This window comes from Plecotus auritus, assembly GCF_963455305.1.
Source record: "Plecotus auritus genome assembly, chromosome: 5".
Lineage (NCBI taxonomy): Eukaryota > Metazoa > Chordata > Mammalia > Chiroptera > Vespertilionidae > Plecotus > Plecotus auritus.
This window is the reverse complement of record NC_137776.1, coordinates 41,694,916-41,715,084: the sequence shown is the minus strand read 5'-3', so window position 1 is coordinate 41,715,084 and position 20,169 is coordinate 41,694,916. Positions and strand designations below refer to the sequence as shown.

At 33.5% G+C, this 20,169-nt stretch overlaps 1 protein-coding gene across 1 annotated transcript in view; it reads right to left on the bottom strand.

Annotated features, from left to right (window-relative positions):
* The window catches only part of CWC22 (CWC22 spliceosome associated protein homolog), a 51,657-nt gene that overhangs the window by 7,472 nt on the left and 24,016 nt on the right, over positions 1 to 20,169 (bottom strand). Inside the window, exons 6-16 of the mRNA XM_080671386.1 lie at positions 19,943 to 20,071; positions 18,327 to 18,495; positions 17,917 to 17,970; positions 15,532 to 15,667; positions 15,231 to 15,437; positions 15,075 to 15,137; positions 11,915 to 12,019; positions 10,326 to 10,407; positions 6,694 to 6,754; positions 2,318 to 2,395; positions 1,320 to 1,472 (exon numbers count right to left, since the gene is read on the bottom strand). Coding sequence (XP_080527512.1) covers positions 1,320 to 1,472; positions 2,318 to 2,395; positions 6,694 to 6,754; positions 10,326 to 10,407; positions 11,915 to 12,019; positions 15,075 to 15,137; positions 15,231 to 15,437; positions 15,532 to 15,667; positions 17,917 to 17,970; positions 18,327 to 18,495; positions 19,943 to 20,071 — 1,237 coding nt within the window. The remainder of the gene's footprint in view (positions 1 to 1,319; positions 1,473 to 2,317; positions 2,396 to 6,693; positions 6,755 to 10,325; positions 10,408 to 11,914; positions 12,020 to 15,074; positions 15,138 to 15,230; positions 15,438 to 15,531; positions 15,668 to 17,916; positions 17,971 to 18,326; positions 18,496 to 19,942; positions 20,072 to 20,169) is intronic.

Below are 20,169 nucleotides of genomic sequence, written 5' to 3'. Positions count from 1 at the left end.
TCTCTTGAAATGATGATTTAGTCTCATCTTCAATCAGAATTATCTCTGATTATCTTCTCTAGTGGGGATATGTACGATTTCTTGGCAAAGATGAAGACAACTTCTCTGTGCTAATTTTTAGAATGTTAAAATGTTACAGCAATAGAGTTAATTCTCTTTGCTGAGTCTGTGCTTTTTTACAGCAGGAATCTATTGTCTTGAGTGTATAATGGTGCAGCTGAGATTACTAGCTCCTAAGCCTCATCAAAATGTGTGTACATGAGGTTTTGAGGCAAAATGCCATAGAGTGTTAGGCTATAGTTTTGTACAGCACATGTAATATGCGACAAAGGTAAACACAGGAAGAGTGATAGCTTATCCTGAATAGTAAGACTGAGGCTTAAAAACTAAAGCTCATGTAGAGATGTTTTACAACAAACAAAAATAAAAGCAACCTCCAGTTCGTTGAGTTATGTGTTCTAGGAGCCCTGGTGCTTCAATTGTAAAATTTTAATTTCATTTTCTCAAAGAGGGGAAAAATAAATTTAAAAAAATTACGATTTGGCTTCTACGTTAGCTTACAAAATGCCTATTAATGTAGCTAGATATACTTAGTACTTAACATATTACAAAAATCTACCCAAAGTTTATAAGCTCAATGATATTGCTTCATTCTTCCATTAGATTCTGGTAGTCAATAATGCGATCCTCTCCTTTGTTTCCTCCAGGATGCAATTTCTTTCTATTGCTGGCTGAATGAACAGCAGTTATACAATAAATGCCAGCTTAATGGATGCATTTCAAATTTGTAATCAAGTGTACATTGTCTCATTAAGATACCTTTCCTGGTTCTAACTATGATTATAAGAACTCCTCCCTAACGCTTACCTAAATTCATTGTCTGCTAAAAAGAATGTCTTACTAGGACAAATATTTCTCTCATGTCCCTCAGGAAAGAAGCAGTAACTCAGCAATGCATTACTACCAAACCTGGGTGCATATTAATAGCAGTGTGCACACATGTATGTGTACAAAGATAAAAATCTATAATCATTTCCATGAAAATACTCACAGCTATCCCTATTAAAAAGCACCGATATGTCTGAACTTTAATATCATCCAGAATGGTTACATTCATATATTTATGCACTTAGCTTTTTTATTCCATGTTATATGAACATAATCTCAAAGATAGCTATTATAATAAAAGTTTGCTACACATTTCATTTTAAAGTACATTTTTCTACATAGGAAAAGTATGGCTGTATTATACTTAATACACATTTGAGAATAACAGGAGATTAGGAAGGAAGTAAAAACACTGAGCCCCATGTACTTACACTCCATGGAAGTGAATCAGTGTATAGAAGATGAGCAAACATCTTAGCAACATTTCTCAACTTGTTTGTTTCCAAGCGATGGATGGTATCATACTGTTCTTTGAATATACTTTCAAAGGATTCCATGTACTCTTTTTTTAGCATGCAAAATCGCTATTAATTAAAAAAATTGAGAATCAATACCATTATGAGCATATTAAATCCTTCTAAATTTACTGAATCAAAAATAAATATTTTGTACATCTTTTTGTGCTATATGATGAGATGCTCAAACAAGAAGTTAATATATATTATCCTTATCTATCTGGGATTTATATGTTACAAAATTATACACAGCATAACTGTACAAATTATACAAAATTATACAAATCATAGACATATACATTTGTATACAATACAAATATATTTCTCTCTAGGTAGAGTTTGGATTAAAAAATTATTTTAGCTCATGTTCTGTTTGTTCTGCCTATAAACATGCATATGACTTCAGAAGCTGCTTTCAGACTTTGAAAAGACAGCATTTAATTGTCCTCTTCGAGAAATTTTTGTAAAACATGTAGAATTTCCGAAAGTTCAAAGGAAGAGTGATATGCAATGGTAAAGGATTACAAAAATGAAAGGGGAGAGGCTGGGTGCAGAGAGTGAAAAACCTGAAGAAGGGAAGACCAATTTACTTTCAGCAAAGACATGTTATATTAGATCTGACCATAAAGCAGACATTTTAATTCACAATATTCTTTATTTAATTAAATGTATTGCGGTGACACTGGATCATAAAACCATACAGGTTTCAGGTGTACAATTCAATAAAACATCATTCGCACAGTGCACTATGTGCCCATCGCACTAAGCAAAGTCTCTTTCCTTCTCCATTTTCCCCTCCTTTTCCCACCTCCACCTATCATCTCCAACCCCCTTTCCCTTAAGACACTGTTGTCTTAAGAATAGCCTTAGTGATTCCATTAAATTCCAATAAGAAAAAGAAAGTTAGAACTCACCCCAGCTAATAAGCCGAAAAATTTCTCATATGTTCTTTGTTGAGCACAGCAATCAAGTATCATGTTGCAGAGTTCTTTCTATTTGGAAAACAAATAACAATAATGATTCAAAACACAATGAATTCATGTTGTATGATAACTTATCAATATAACAGAGACAGCTAAAATTTTAAGTAAGATTTTAAAAACACAAAATTCTAAGACTGCGAATTTTAGCGATTAAGAAAAAAAAATCTATGCTAAGAGTTTTTTTAAAGCCTTCATTCTGGCAGACAGTTTCCATGTATCGTTCATGCTAATTAGACTGCTTATAAAATTCTAAATTTATATAAGTGTGAATCACCTTAACAGAACTTAGTACGTGTCCTGCTGGCGTGGCTCAGTGGTTGAGCATTCACCTATGAACCAGGAGGTCATGGTTTGATTCCCAGTCAGGGCACATGCCCAGGTTGTGGGCTCAAGTCCCAGTGTGGGGCATGCAGGAGGCAGCCAATCAATGATTCTCTCTCATCATTGATGTTTCTATCTCTCTGTCCTACCTTCCTCTCTGAAATAAAAATGTATTTTTTAAGAGAACCCAGTATGTATATGAAACAGACATACAAAAAAAATATTGAATAAACTGTATTCTAAAAAGATTCCATACAGAATTCTTTTAAATATGGGTCACCAATATATGACATCTCACTAATACATCTAACAATTAAGCTGTACACCTTTCAAAGTTTGAAATTCCATTATTAGGAAATATATTTAGTTTAGTATGGAAAAGGTAGAACATTATGAGTCTTTACAGAAGCGTAAATAGACAAAAGTTTCAATATTTACTTAAATGACACACTGGTTGATAAAGAAAAAAATATATTTAAAAGAACAAATAAAAAGATCTCTATGGCTGAATTTTCTAGCCTCAAAACAAATGTTATTCATACAGATCTATCTACAGCTTAATCTATACAAATAGATGGAATCATTTCGTAACTGCTGGAATAATATATTGTTCAATCAGCTATTTATATGCCTTGAAAACTCCTCTGTGAAAATTCTGTTAAGCTAATAAATCCAAGAATAAATCCAGGATCAGGAAATATCATTCTAAATTATTTATAATTAACAAATATTATTTATTAATTCCTAAAATAATCCTAATGAAATATGTATTGATTATAGCAATTTTATAGATGAAGACACTCAGGCAACATGGACAAATCAATGGAGACAAAATAAAAAAAAGGCATAAATTCATTTTCTGACCACTGCTGTAGAACTGACTCATTTTTTTCTACAAAACACTTCTCATTGGAAAGTTGAAAATTATACTTTTCAAACACAGTAACTGCAATATATTTACTTTCTATAAGCAGAAAGCAAGCTTATAAAATATAATGTATAACCTTTTCAGTTCATTTTTACTTTTACTTATCTTTATATTTTCAGTGAGCAATTTTGACATTTTCTCATATTTAATAACATGAGCTGCAACCTAAGTAGATATTGTAAACACTTTAAAAATTAGGTCAATATGTACTTACTACATATATTTATGTGCAAGGGAGAGGAAGGGGACCCCAGAGAAGCACAGAATGCACTCTAGAATGTGCTGTCCAGGAGGGTAGCCTGCAGCCACATGCAGCTATTTAATTTTAAATTATTTGATATTACATAAAGTTAACATTTTAGTTCTTTGGTCACACTAGCCACACTTGAAGTTCTCAAAAGTCATTTGTGAGTAGCAGCTGCTCACTGGACACAGGAGAATACGAATATTTTCAGCACTGCACAAAGTTCTTTGGGAAAGCTCTGTTCTAGAAGTTGATAATCTATAAATAAAACAAGCTACTCAAAGGCCTCACTTCACAATACAGGGTATTTTAGATATCTTTATACTGCCAGATTATTATTTTTTAAAAGATTAGTCACAAGTTACCTCAACTAAATGTTTATAAATGTATAAGTTTTGAAAAGATGTACTTTGTCAAAATTCATAATAGTACTGAAAACTGAAAGATGTTTTTCTGACTTCTGCCTTAGTATGTTAATTTTATATATTAAAAGGCATTTTCAGCTTTTCTACCAACATTGTATTTTACAATAACATAAGAGTTAATCAGGTTGTAAACATTGTAATATGGTAATATGCTGATAGCATTGCTAATAAAGCCGGCACTAGTTATAAAACAAATTACTTTCCTCCCTAGATTAAATGCAATTACAAGAGTTATTCCCTGTGGCTTATAATAATTAAATATTTTAACATTTTAATTAAATATTATAGCAGTTTTAGGAGAGTCTTTGAGTGCCTAAAAATAGATGCGCTAAGACATTCATCCAAATGTTATCAAAATATGTTGTGGTTAGTCCTAATATTATCCTCAGGATTAATATTAATAACATTCATAATGACTTAATTATATCCTCAAATAATGTGACAAGATCACACAGTAATTTCAGTTTCAAGTATAATTTTAAAGGCTAATTCACAAATTTATTTCCTTCCAATGACAACAATCAAGTGAATCTAGAGTATGAATAGGTACACTATTATTAATATAGTAGAGGCCCGGTGCACGAAATTTGTGCACTGGTAGGGTCCCTAGGCCTGGCCAGTGATTAGGGTCAATCAGGGCCTTCCTTTGTTCCGCACCGCCCCCTGGTGGTCGGCGCACTACATGGCGAGTGATAGAACTCCCAGTTGGTCAAACTCCCGAAGGGACAATTTGCATATTAGCCTTTTATTATATAGGATTAATAAACAAACTTTAAAAGAAAAAAATAATATTTTTAATTTGTAAAGAATAATTTAGTCTCAAAATTCCATGTCATTTCAAGAATAAATCTACATTTTAGAACAAAGGTTGGCAAAATTTTTCTGTAAAAGGTCAGATAGTAAATATTTAGGTTTTTGAGGCCATTCAGTTGGTCTCTGCTGTAACTAGTCAGTTCTACTGTTATAGGGCAAAAGAAGCCATACACAACCAAAGAACATGGCTGTATCCAATAAAAATGGGCAATGGCCTAGGCCACAGTCTGCCAATCCCTGTCACAGATCATATTTAAAGCCTTATTAAGACATACTCTCTCCCATTTTTGGGGGGGAGGCAAGCTAATTTTTGGAGGCCTTCCTTTGGCAAGACTGAAAAAAAAAAAAAGCCTTAAGGCAAAGGACTTACAGCTAATGGTAACTTAGCTCAGATAATCAAGATCTTTTAAAAGAACTAGAAACCAAACAGTCTGTTAGACTCCAACACCTGTGCTGGGTCTAGCACATGTAAAGCAAGGTGTGAAAAACAAAACCGCAAAGCCTTGGTTCAGGTTCCAAGAATCCATCTGTAATACTGTCAACAATAAATATACACTTGAATGGCCAGATTATTATGATCTCTGAACGCATAATAACCTGGCCACTTAGTGTATATCCTATATAATAAAAGACTAATATGCAAATTGTCCCCTCAACTAGGAGTTCGACCAGCAGGTAGGCCGGCCGGCCAACCGCCCATGTTCCCTCCCCCTGGCCAGGCTGGCCGGACCCCACCCATGCACGAATTCATGCACTGGGCCTCTAGTATATATACACACTGAGTGGCCAGATTATTATGCGTTCAGAGATCATAATAATCTGGCCACTTAGTGCATAAATAAAGTCTAGATGGAATGGGAATAACATATACAAAAGCTCAATTAGAAAAAAGTAGCCAAGATAATTTATTTAGTCCAGTCTTTATTATCCTTAGCATTAGAGTTCCATGATACTTTGAACAATGAGGTATGCTCAGTTATAAGACTATATAAGTCCTATGGGCTAAAGGGGGTCTAATATGTACTTTATAGATCTTAAATTCCTGACACTTTGCAGAGTGCCTGACATATAGTATATGCTGAATACACTTTGTTGAATGAGTGAAAAAACTGATAGATTCTCTATAATTAAATAAAGTAACAATATGTATGATGATCTTTATAATTTCTATATGAAAATAATGTTTTAGTACATAAAGCAGATAGACCAGGTAATTTATTAAAGAACAAATTTCCTATTGTATTTAAGCCACATTTTGATTTACAGGTAACCACTCAGAAATTTACGTAAAGTGCAGTGATTCAGAGACCGCCTCCTTTTCCCACATCGTATTCACGCAACCAATTTAATTCACTAGGAATAGCATATATGAAACGCGCCAGGACTCCTAAGTTTCGAGTTATTTTAAATTTTTTGAGTTACTTTATATTTTGATTTACTGTAAATTTTAGAAAAATCTAAATTTAAATAATAAAGATTTAGTACTAAGTTATAATTTCAATTCATGAAACCTATTAATTGTCCTAAACATTTTTATAACCAATATATTTCCTAATAGAAAAAAAAATTAACTTACTGTTTGGCTTTCAGGAAACTCCATTTTCAGCAATTTGTGAGCACATTCTTCAAAATCTAAACTGCAGAGATAAAATGCTCACAACAGTCAGGTTAAAAACTTGCAGCATAGTTAAATCGTAGTACTCTTACATATAGAAGAATCTTACTTTAATAGTTGTCTTTAATACTTTTTATTATAATTTCTTATTATATTGTACATATAAAAAAGACATAGCTCTTAACTCTACAAAGGCAGTACTGATAACATACTACAATATGGATAAATCTTAAATTATGCTAAGTGAGAAAGGTCAAACACAAAGGACCCCATATAGTATGATTCCATTTATATAAAATGTCCTGAATAGGAAATCCATAGACAAAGGAAAGTAGACTTAAATTTTTATTACACTACTAAATTATTTCCACTTCTCTCTAATCCCAGTCAGAAAATGGCAGAAGATGCTCCAGGAGCCCAGCATGACATCTACTGCTTAATCACCATTTTTACAAGTTATCTTGATTCATACCCAAACACAGGGCTTCTACATCCATATGCTTCACCTAAGAGAATTATCAAACTCAATGTGAACTTGATACAGGAGTAATGCTAATATATTTGGACTTTTTGTAGAATTTTCAAACCCTAATTCTTTTGATAACAGTGGTATCTGAATTTCTCAGCTTCTGTTACTTACTGTGTTTCATAAGTACAATCCTATATAATAAAAGGCTAAATATGAAAATTGACCGAACGACAGAACCACTGCTCGCTATGACAAGCACTGACCACCAGGGGTCAGACACTAAATGCAGAAGCTGCTCCCTGGTGGTCAGTGTGCTCCCACAGGGGGAGCGCCGCTCAGCCAGAAGCTGGGTTCATGGCTGGCAAGTGCAGCGGCAGTGGTGAGATCTTCTCCTGCCTCCGCGGCAGCACTAAGGATGCCTGCCTGACGGCTTAAGCCCAAGGGCTCGTCCTGGATTTCGAGAGGGTGCAGGCTGGCCTGAGGGACCCCCATGAGTGCACGAATTTCGTGCACTGGGCCTCTAGTAGGATAATAACCCAAGATGACACAATGTAGTAGAATTTTTTAAGAAAACTAAATTGAAAATAATTTACTTTAGGAAAATTTATTTATCAGGACGGAACTTTTATAACAGATAATATTAAACAATATTTAGCACTAAGGTTAAAATATTAAAGTACAGTTGACAAACTTTAATAACATAGAAATACTAAAAAGTATTTAAAAAGATATGACATTTTCTTTTCTAATATATTATTTCTAAAATATGCTTACCTATTTATCCAGTAAAGATATTCTATAATTTTTCCCTCACCTAACATTATATCAGACCACTTGCCCATATCAATAACAATGCTCCATTAGCCTACTTTTCTTTTCTTTTTTTATCCTCACCTGAGAATGTTTATCAATTTGAGCGAGAGAGGAAGGAGAGAAACATAGATGTGAGAGAGAAACATCAATTCATATGTGCCCTGGCCAGGGATTGAACCCACAGCCTAGGTATGTGCCCGGATGGGGAATTGAACCCATAACTTTTTGGTGCATGGGACAACACTCCAACCAACTGAGCAACCCGGGCAGGGGTAGCCTGATGTTCAATGGTGGCATAAACTGGACATTTTGATTATTTGTGTCGAACAGTAAGATTGTCTCCTTTTTTTTTTTGCACTGAACAATTCTGTATATAATTTTCTATCAATATGCATGCCTTGAGGAAATATAATAATGAAAAAGAAGGGACAAATGGAATGGACACTAAGACCTTGATTCATGTTACTGAAAGGCTTCCCATAAAGAATTTAAATTTAAATTCCCACTAATAATGTTTATATATATATATATATATATATATATATCACTAAAATCATCATTAGTACTGAATACTGTTGCTTTAATGAAATAAACCACTTCAGTTGTTTTAATGAGCGACAACATCACTTATTGGTGATATGTCTTATGACTAATATTTTTTATGTTTTACAATCCATTATATGAATCTCCCAACCATATCCTTTAAATACCTTTCTATCAGTCTTTGTGTTTCCTAAAATCTGTATGAACTTTTAAGTATACTAACCTTTGTCATATATAAATTATTGTGGCTAGGCATTTAGAGGCTGAGAACTCTTTAACAAACACCAATACATAAGGCAGTAGTTATTGTGATGGATATCACTACACAATAGTGGCTGTCACTGTGTCTGAAAGCTTTAAATTTTAAGTCTTTTCTGTGATTCAGAGATTATTAAGGTTAGGTCAACTTAAAAAAAAGTTGCTTTTAAATAACCTTTCAGAGAGCTCCACTGTAACTCTTCAAAGTTAATGTTAACAGCAATATTAAAACAATAAATCTGTTGTTTACAACTTACTACTGTTGATTTTCTAAAAAAGTATATACAAATAAAAGGTCAAACTCTAAAACAGTTATCTATAACAAAAATTCTCATCTTCCACTTTAATTCTGAATGAAAAAAATATTTAATAGTTTTTTTTTTCTTACATGCGAAAGGCAAAGCAATAGGTAAGGATAAATCAAAAAATTCCTAACCAATGTTTGCTATTTAACTTTTCTTTTTAGAAGGTGAATCTAAGCCAAAAAGTTTTCAGACAGAATAAAAACAAGATGACTCCTACTTATGAATCATTATTGCTATTACATCATACTAAATGGAAATATACACAACCTAGTAACAAAGCAAAATAGAGAAAAAATTCCTCCTCCAGAGTAAAATGTAAACACTGCCCACTAAATCAAGATTGACGCACAAACAAAACAACAGATGTACTAAACATTTTACATTTTCATTTACTTTTCTTCAAAACTAAACTCACAGCCTTCAAAGGGAATAGGTTTTGTTTTCATGACATAATAATAGTTCTTACTTAACACTGATCCTAAGGGCCCTAAAAACCTTCCTAAACCTAATTTCTATTTCTATACATTTCTATTTGCACAACAAAACCCATGTCCAAGAGTTAACATAATAGTGCTTCTCTTTTTTTTATTTATTTCTAATTCTTTAGAACCAGAATTAGAAAACAGAAAAATATAAAATATTAAATTTCCACTACACAATTAATACTGTGCTAATTCTATAATATATAGTTGTTTTCAGGTTTTTATTAGTGATATCTAACTATAAGAAACGACATAACTAGCCTGGCTGGTGTGGCTAAGTGGTTGGGCATCGACCTATGAACCAGGGCGTCACGGTTCAATTCTGGTGGGGGCACATGCCTGCATTTCAGGCTTGATCCCCAGTGTGGGGTGTGCAGGAGGCAGCCAATCAATTATTCTCTCTCATCATTCATGTTTCTATCTCACCCCCTCTCCCTTCCTTTCTGAAATCAATAAAAATATATTTTTAAAAAAGGAAATGATGTAACTAAAACAAATAAAAACCCATTTAATTCTGTAACACAGTTAGATCTTCCAAATAAATAAAGATAATTTGCTTTTGAAGCAAAGAACCAAGAGTATGGACCTATCAATTTGGGCTTGGGATAGAGTTTGAGAATCACTAACATAGTATAAAGTTTTCTGTCATCACTTTCTAAAAATCCCATCTCCTTGTTCATTTCCTTTCCAAAGTAAGAATCAACTGAGGTACAGTTATCTTACCTTGACTGAATAGCAAGATAAATTGTACGACGAAATGAGACTAGATTAATTTCTGTTTTGTCATGAATAGTCACCTTTTGTCCTGAAAGAAACAAGAAAGTTAGGCAAATATGCAAATAAATGTGAACTGAAAATGTATTTCTGTATAACTTTCTAAATATATTTAGAATCTATGAGTTTAATAATAACAATATTTTTTCTACAGTATAAATTAGTATTTGTAGAATTCAAAGTAACTATTTCATGTCTATTATCATATCTTGAAATACTTTAGTAAGTTTTGTTAGCTCAAAGAAGTTCAGAACCAAGCCAGAAAAGCTACTTTTGTTTCTGTCACTTGCTCATTTAGACACTATGAAAGGCTGCACCTATAATATTGCTTAGTAAAATATTATTTCGAGCTCTAAAAAGTATCTTCATAATTTGGAAGAACTATAACTTAGGGTAGAAGTACAATTTTAGGAGAATAAAAGGCTAATATGTAAATCGACCAAATGGCAGAACGACCGGTCGCTATGACACGCACTGACCACCAGGGGGCAGACACTCAAGGCAGGAGCTGCCCCCTAGTGGTCAGTGCGCTCCCACAGGGGGAGCGCTGCTCAGCCAGAAGCTGGGCTCACGGCTGGTGAGCACAGCAGCAGTGGTGGGAGCTTCTTCTGCCTCTGCGGCAGCACTAAGGATGTCCGACTGACGGCTTAGTCGGACCTACCCTGAGGGCTCACGGACTGTGAGAGGGTGCAGGCCAGGCTGAGGGACCGACCCCCTCCACCCTCCAAGTGCATGACTTTCATGCACCGGGCCTCTAGTTTTAACCTAAAACAAAGAAATTTTGAACTAAAATATAGTACATGGATAGCAAGATGTTTTAAACAAAGAAGACAATAGAACAAAATTAAACTTAATTTATAAAAAAGCAGTTACACTTTAAGACAAGACAGAACTAAAATACATTATGCCTTAAAAGGGAAAGAGATACTTTTACCATTTTCAAATATGTAATACAAGTAAATAATGACCAGTGTAGGCATGTTCTGAAGTTTTAACTGAGACTCAACCAAAGTAGTGAGCTAATTTTTTCTGTGAAATACAATGTAATCAAAGCTGAAGGGGAAGAATATCATGCCTATTTTTGTATAAATGTAGATTTTGGCCTCCCAACTTTATTTTGTCAAAATGAACAGCAAATATGGAGTCATTCTCATCTGTCACATTAATGCTAGGGTTACATAAATCATATGCACTCAACATGAATGTACCTTATTCATAGTTTATAATCAAAGACAGAAAATGTCAAATTAAAATTAAGCTGATGTTAAAAATGAATTTCCTTGTTTAATACTTGTAGAGTAAGTTTTTTTTAACCTTGGCAATACCAACATTTTGAGCTGGGTAATACTTTGTTGAAGGAGGGGCAGTTTGTGACTTGTAGGATGTTTAATAGCATTCTTAGCCTTTACCCAGTAGATGCCAGTAACAAGACCCTCCCAACTCAAACACATTGAGAACCACTGTTTCAGAGAATTACATTAGAATTAATTCAACTTCAGAGTATTTTATAGTACTATTTAAGTAAGCTATACTTTTACCTTCTTCGTCTTCTTCTCCCTCTTCCTCCTCTTCTTCCTCCTCCTCTTCACTACTTCCACCATCTTGATCTGTGTTTGAGTCACTATCTCCTTCATCAAGAATTTCTAAAAGACCAAAGTAAATTTAGGAAAATATTAACAAGGAAGTGATACCCATGCAGTTCATTCTTCAAAGACAATTCTCAGAAATCTGTTATGGTGTGACAGTTTATCAACCAATGCAGATAATCACCGAGGCCTCCTGTTATCGCCTGGTGGTCAGAGAACATTATAACTAATTTGACTAGAAAGAGCCAAGTGTCATTCTTCTGACAGACAGAAAGTGACCATGAAACAAGGGGGGGATGAAAAAGAAAAGTAAATTAAAGTTTCCAAAAGAGCAAGAGCATACTGAAGTCAAAATATTCCTACTTCAGCATCAGAAAGAAGACAGTCTATTACAAAAAGCTAATCCTTGATATAGAAAACAAGAATTTAAGCTAAGAATCTTTTATGAAAGACAAAAAAAGGAGAGAGAAGAAACCATTGGTTAATTTAGCATTCATCTATACTAATAAAAGGGTAATATGCTAATTAGACCAGGAGACCTTCCGGACGTCCTTCTGGACAAAGCCATGGTGGCGGGGCCGAGGCAGAGGCAGTTAGGGGTGATCAGGCCAGCAGGGGGGGCAGTTTGGGGTGATCAGGCTGGCAGGCAGGTTAGCGGTTAGGAGCCAGTGGTCCTGGATTGTGAGAGGGATGTCCAACTGCCAGTTTAGGCCCGATCCCACAGGGGAGTCGGACATCCCCCGAGGGGTCCCAGATTGGAGAGGGTGCAGGCCAGGCTTGGGGGCACCCCCTCTCCCCGGCCTCCCCCCCAAGTGCATGAATTTCGTGCACCGGCCACTAGTTTTAAATAAACACCAATGAAATTATTAAAATGTATACCTATTAAATAGAACATTACACTCAATCCAAAGACTTTCTATATATAAAACAAAACCCAAAGTTTAAAAAGCCTTTAGGAAAACTGGTAAGATAAGCACTTCATTGGATTATCACCTCTTAAAGTACAACTCACACTCAGAACTGGGTGAAAAGTGATGTAAATAAGAGACTATATAAAACAAGTAACAAAAACTAAAATTATATTTTGTTCAATCAGGTGTGTGCTCTATTAGTCTGATAAAAGATTTTACAAACCTGGCCAACATTTCATTTTCTTCATTTCTATTATGATCAGAGAATTTTTAATAAAATGTTTTGGAGCTGATTCATTTTTAGGAAACTTTTAATGTCTTTCTATTTACTAAGCAGTATATATAACTCAGAAGCCACATATAATATTGAATGTTAGTAGAGAACTTCATGCTATCAGGAATAAATCATTTTACAAGCAGGGAGACTTGTCTTTCACACCTTAGCCAATGAACAAATATCCTCAAGAATATTTCTAACAAATGTTAGAAATAAACTGAAGTGTATAGTTTATTATTATATAATATGGTTTTAGACAGACTTTTAAAAGAGGAAACTATTTAGTATTCAATAGAAGGAAGACAGGCACTCCTGCTGTTTTCCCAAATGCTGCAAGACCTAAAACACAAGTACACCTGAGTCACTCTAAGGTGCTAATTACTAAAGCTGTGCCCACTTCCTGCTGTGACCATTTTTTTATGCCAGCTCTAGAAGGATATTTTATGAAAGAATGAAGGTCAAATGAATTGTCTAGTCGTTTACATCATCCTCTTCTCATCTGTTCACTTTAGAATCTACTTACTGAGAGCACTTAGGCAATGGCAATTAGATTTCATTAACTGGATAAAGCAGTGGTTTCAAAGTATAGTCTGTAAGTCTTGGGGGTGGGGGGTGCACGATAGGGGTGGGGAATCACTGACACCTGTCAGGTGGTCTGTGAGGTTAAAACTATTTTCATAAAATTACTAAGACATCATCCGCCTTTCTCTGTGCTGACATCTGCAATGATGGCCCAAAGCAACAGGGGTTAAAACTGCTGCAACCTGAGCACAAATCAAAGCATCCAACGGCACTAGCAGTGGTGTTCTTTGCTGTTGCCACATTCTTGTAGTAGGGGAAAGCCCGTTTCTCTTAATGTCCCTGACGAAGAAGTAGAATATGACTGATTTTATTAAATCTCAGCCCTTGGTAGGTCTTTATAATAATCTGAGTAACAAAACATGAAGTTCAAATACAGGACCGCTGTAAAAGACAGATGTAAGATGATGGTTATCTCAAGGAAAAGCACTTATGCAATCATTTGAGTTTTAAGATGAATCAGCTTTTTTCATTTTTCCTTCAAAGAATGGCTCACAACCTGTAGTTCTCCTCCTAGGAGCTTTCAGAGCAGTGAGTACTTTTCAGGTAAAATCACAATTCAGGAAAATCTATAAAGTTATCATATAATTATAATATTTAAGTGTGTAATATAATACTAATATAAACATAATTACATAAGTAGCCCTGAATATTAGCATTAGGAAATAAATGATAGAAATGTGAAACAAAATAGTATTATTGTCTAAATACTAGTTCTGTGACAATACAAAGCACTGTAGTTATCTTCACACAAACAGAGAACATTTACTCTTTCATCAAATAAGTAACATCTTCCAGGTCACTTAGCTAGTAATGGCAGACAAAATACAAACCAAATTCTGTCCAAAGTATATTCTTACAATGTATTAATTGTGTACAAATAATAATTATCTATTTATTAAGCACTGATATCTAGCACTGTGATTGATGTTATCAGAAGGTTATCAACCTGCTTTCAAGAAATAATAAAATATAGCACTTAATTGAATAATAAATTGCATGTCATTTAAAGTAGTAATTCTTAGGTGGTAGTGAAGTCAAATAAAGTGTCCTAGTAATACATGAATATTCTTAAGAGGGATAAAACTTAAGCGTTACACAATTGAAACACAGGGCAAAAGGAGAGAAAAAATAATGTAAATAATTTAGAATGAAGTAGTACATTGGACAAGCATTAAACAGAAAAATAACTGCATACAAAAACTGAAGAATATGGCTTCAATAAAAGTAGAGATTTAATTAGGTGCGGTCAGTGATCTATATATATCTTTCTATCAGTATTATATAACTGCAAAAATTGCTTCAACTTATCCTAAATAAAATCATTTAATAACATTCTACGTACCCTTCTTAATAGCTTTGTACTTCTCTTCATTCTCCATAAAATTAGGATCCATCTTGAAAACATCTTAAAAAAAAATTAAAAAGTTTAAGTAAGTTTTTATTTCCTGTGCTTACATTTGTTGGTGCCCCACTTCCCAACCATCACCCCCTGACTTACTAAGAACATCTTCTGGATTATAGTCATCTTCCAGAGGAAGCATATGGGTGAACTGATCATCTTCTTCCACTAAGTCAAGTCCTTCTAGAATAACAGGGTGGTCCTTGAACCCATCTTTCCTTACAGCAAACATCACTTCAATCATATACTGCACTCTTTTGTCAATTTCAGACTCATGAAGAATGTTTCGAAGGCGTTCAAATATAGCTAAGGTTAAGCAGAAAGAAAAGACAATAAAATAAGCAATAAATACTATAATACTCAAACAAAAGCTCGATATCAAAACAAAGATATACACTACCATTGATTCCTCTTGGTGACACCTGTGTTAATTTGAGGCCACATTCCTTGAGAAAACCAATAGCTACTTCAACACTATCATCTGTTGGTCTTTCCAGGAGCAAAGTGAGCATCTCTAAGCATAAAACTTCATGTGCCTTAAATAGAATAAAGACATATGGAATAGAGAAAATGCTTTTACACATATAAGCCTAGTAATTTTAAAAGCTACTAAATCTTTTTTTTGCAGTGATAATATTGTATATATGATTAGCAAAGTTTTATAATGTATATAAAAATACTGCATATATAAAATACAATTATTCTTTTGCTTTCATTATGCATCTGTTAAGAATTCCCAAATGATTATTACAAAAATCCTAGTGTATTGTACTGAATAAAACTATTTAACTTATCTCCAGGAGAAATATTCTTATATGTTATATAAAAAAATACAATATATATTATCTACAGGAAATACAATAATTAACCTCAAAATATAAGTTAAAAATTTTTAACCTGAGATATTTTCATAGTCACTATATTAAGAATAGTGATTCTCTATAACCACAAATATTTATATCCATTGTCCAATTCATTTTATCAGCAACTATTAGATAGAAAATAATTCTTAAATTACATACATAATTATTTTATCAGAAAATATCTTAGTTTCTGGTATGAAATTATACTTTTAAATATATCCTTTATTTTTTAAACTAAATCAAACTACTTACACTGGCCATATTAAAAAATTAACACTTATAAACAATGCCAGGTAGAGTGGGAATAAAATTCTATTGGGAAGCTTTGTTGTGAAAAACAACTAGAAATGTTCAAAAACACTATACATAAGCCTTTCTGAAGTCAGATACTTATTTAAGATGGGGAGGGAAGTCTAAATTTCAACTCAATACATTATTTTTTTTTGCATTGAGCACAAGATAAAAAATACATACTACTTTTTTTGCGAGGGGGCAAACAGTCTTATAAATTACAAGAAAATATCACCCTGTACCACAGTTGGGAAGAACTAAAATATTTATCATTTTAACTATTCCTGACAATGCCAAAGTATCTCTAATATAAAGTAAGATATACATTATAAAACTGAAACATATAGCTGTGCTGACATAGACATGTGAAGTTTTTATAGTCTTAAACAGCATGTTATTATTGTTATAATATAGCTAATTAGATTACAATCTAAAAGGTTTTTAAGAGTAAACACTGTCAAGAATTTCACATAGGAATTAAAATAATATTTATGTTACAGAAATAAAAGTGTGATTTTAAAATTGTTCTTATAGATATTATTAAATACATATTGAAAAAAACCTTTGAATGTGAACAAGAACAATTTTACTATCTCCTTCAAGTTGAAACAGAATCAAAACTCTCATATAGTGATTGAATACAAAATAAACACAAAACTGAATAGGTAACATTATTTATATTTAAAATTACTTAATCTACTATCCTATATAATAAAAGCCTATTATGCAAATTGTCCCCTCTGAGGGTCGTTTGACCAGAAGTTTGACTGGGAGACCAGGAGTTCGACTGCTTGCTATGACATGTGCTGACCACCAGGGGGCAGCGCAAAACATGGCAGGCGTAGACGATGCGGCACTGGCAGCGGGCAGCAGTGGAGGTGTTGCTGGCCCCAATGGGCCCTGATGAGAGTGGGACTGCGGCAGAAAGGTGGAGCAGGTGAGCAGGTGGTACCAGGCCAAAGGCCGGTGCAAGCGGGGGCCTGATCGCCCCACAGACAGAGATCGGTAGCGGGGGGGCGTGCTCGGCCCCAATAGATCGTCCCACATGCAGGATGGTGGAGCAGGTGAGGGGGCAGCGCCAGGCCAAGGCGGGATGCCAGGTGGGGCTGCAGGGCTGGGGACATGAGCTGGGGTCCAGTCTCTGCAGGCCACCCTGAGGGACACCACCAGTGCACGAATTCGTGCACCAGGCATCTAGTATTTTATAAACTGATTCTATGAATATATGACTATATATACTATATATATACTAGTTGCAGGGATCAGTAATTTTTATTATCAGATATTATTAGGTTCTCATGAACACCACACCCAGGGGAAAAGAGTGGAGGAGATACCAACTTTATTGCTTTATAAAAACAAATCCAATTACTTTATCTGAAAAAATGACTTGTAGTTAAGTGACCATGAACAGAATTAAGAGATCAATTTGATAAAACAATGTCTAGTTATTCTTCATATTAAATAATATTAAAGGCATTTATTATAGTTTTAACATTAAAATATTATCCAAGATACTTTTCCAAAGACTATAAAATTAAAACAAAAACAGAGATATGTCATTGAAGTGCATCAAGTCTGTGTGGTCTAATGTCACTAAAAGGTACCGAGTTTTGAAGATAATTACTTACCACATTTTGGTTAATAAGATGTGCCACAAATTTTGAAGCAGTCAGACAAAGTTGCTGCAAAGTGAAGGTAGAGAAAAAGTTAATCTATAAACTAAAACCAATTTTCATTTATCTATAGAATCTACAGCTTACAGACTCTTTAAAATATGTAATACACAGGATAATTTTTATATCAAAGTTAAAGGATAAGAACTAATAGATGTGAAAGAGTGCCATTTCTGGCAAAATAGATAAAATTTCTGTGGCTCATCATTAGTAGCCAGAGATATTTAATAGAACTAAAAAAAGTTCTCATGAAATACGCAGTTTTAAAAAAGAATTCCTATATAGAAATCAACATTGCTCACTATTGTTGATACTGATTAATCTGTCCGTATGTGGCAGTCTACTTACAAGCCCATCATATATACCTTATCATTTCTTCGATAGCCTTTCCGAAAATTAAGAATTAACCTCTTGAGGATTAATTCTCCGATTTGTGGAAATTTTGAGTTAATAATAGCCACTAATGCTGCATAAACATGGGTGAAGATTGGAGAAGCACTCTGTGCTTGCAAAACAGATCTGGACAGCAGGCCTCTGTTTAAAAAAAAGAAAAAGCATCAACAATAATCACCAATTTGATTATAAGAATAAAAAACTCATTTGAAATCCAGTAATATTACTCCTCTGTAAATAATCACAAATGCTAAATCAGGATTAAATTCATATCACTTTATCTAGGAGAAAAGTTTGTCTTTCTAACAAAAACTGCTTTTGAGAAAATAAACTTTGTGCTTTTATAAAACAGATTTTACTACAATTTTTTCATGAAAAATTTTCTCTCAAAATATAATTCCTCTTTTCCAATTTCTGTTTGTTACATCTAATTATAAATTTGAGTTTTTTTAAACTTCTTAGAAGTAATTAAACATTTGCAAAATAGTGTAAGAAAAAAGGACCTGCTTCAAAAGTACTAAACTTAAAATAAGATATCCACTACTGGACCGTTATTTTATATAATATTAAATAATATTAAAGGCATTTATTATAGTTTTAACATTAAAATATGTGATTAAAGACAAATTTGGGTATTTCCCATCATTAAGCCTATTTTCAGTAAATTAAAAATGAAGATTTGGAAGCAATGCAAGAATAATGCTAAAGCAATGACAGAAATATAAAAGGTTCTACGTTAACTCATTTTTAAAATAAGCATGTTTCTATATGCATTTGACAAGGAGAAAGATGCAAAGTGGGCTGAATAGTTATTTTTAGCAATATAATGACAATTATTAGACTGCCAAAAGGCAGGAAAACATTGTCTTAATAGTTATCAGGTTAAGGTATGACAATTAAATCATTAGAGTAGAAAGTGAGAAGAGAACTCAGCTAATAAACGGTAAGATCTTAAGCAACCCACGTAAGTTCTCAAAAAATGAAAGAGCACTACCTACTTCTGAGACAGTGGCTACCTTAGGTCACCTTTCTTTATCCTCACAACATGCTACACCTTAGTTTATATCCCCAATGTTGTTTGGAAAGGAATCAGGGTCATGTGAAAATAGACTGCAGATTTAAATAATAAATAGAATGAATATAGGATATCTGTTTCCTGACCCTTTTCAACATCACCAACTACTTAAAACCGCACAGAAAATGCTAAGTCATTCTCTTCTGCTTTTCTAAAATTTATTACTGATCTTCCTCACTTCTTTCACATTCTCACTTTGCTTTCATTAGAAATTAAACTGGTTTGAAGATATTCACTATTCTTCATGAGTTTAAGTTATTAGAAGTATTCAGTACATAAATGTCTGCAAAAACCATCATATCACATCAAAGCTTCTTAAAAGCAAAAACTCCATACAACCTCTAATTGTTAAGTACAGATTATTTGTTAATAATTACAATTTAAAAAAAACCTGCATTTTAAATATTCTCAATTACCTTTGAAATAAGGTAGCATAATAAATCAATGATTATGGTTCATGTAGGTTATGTTCCTTTGAAAAACCACTATGAAATACTACAAATAGATGCTTACCTCCCTCTAACTATGTTTTCTTGAAGGAGTTCTTGAATAATAATGCCTATATTAGAAATGTTGACTTTGTTGATAAGACCATTAATTGACTTCTTTAGGGCTTCCCAGCTCATCCGCTGGTATGCTAAGCTAAAAAGAATAGATTTTAATAAAGATTAAAACTCCGGCAACAATCACAATAACAAGAGGTTATTTGAACATAAAAAAATACTTAGTGCCTTTATTTT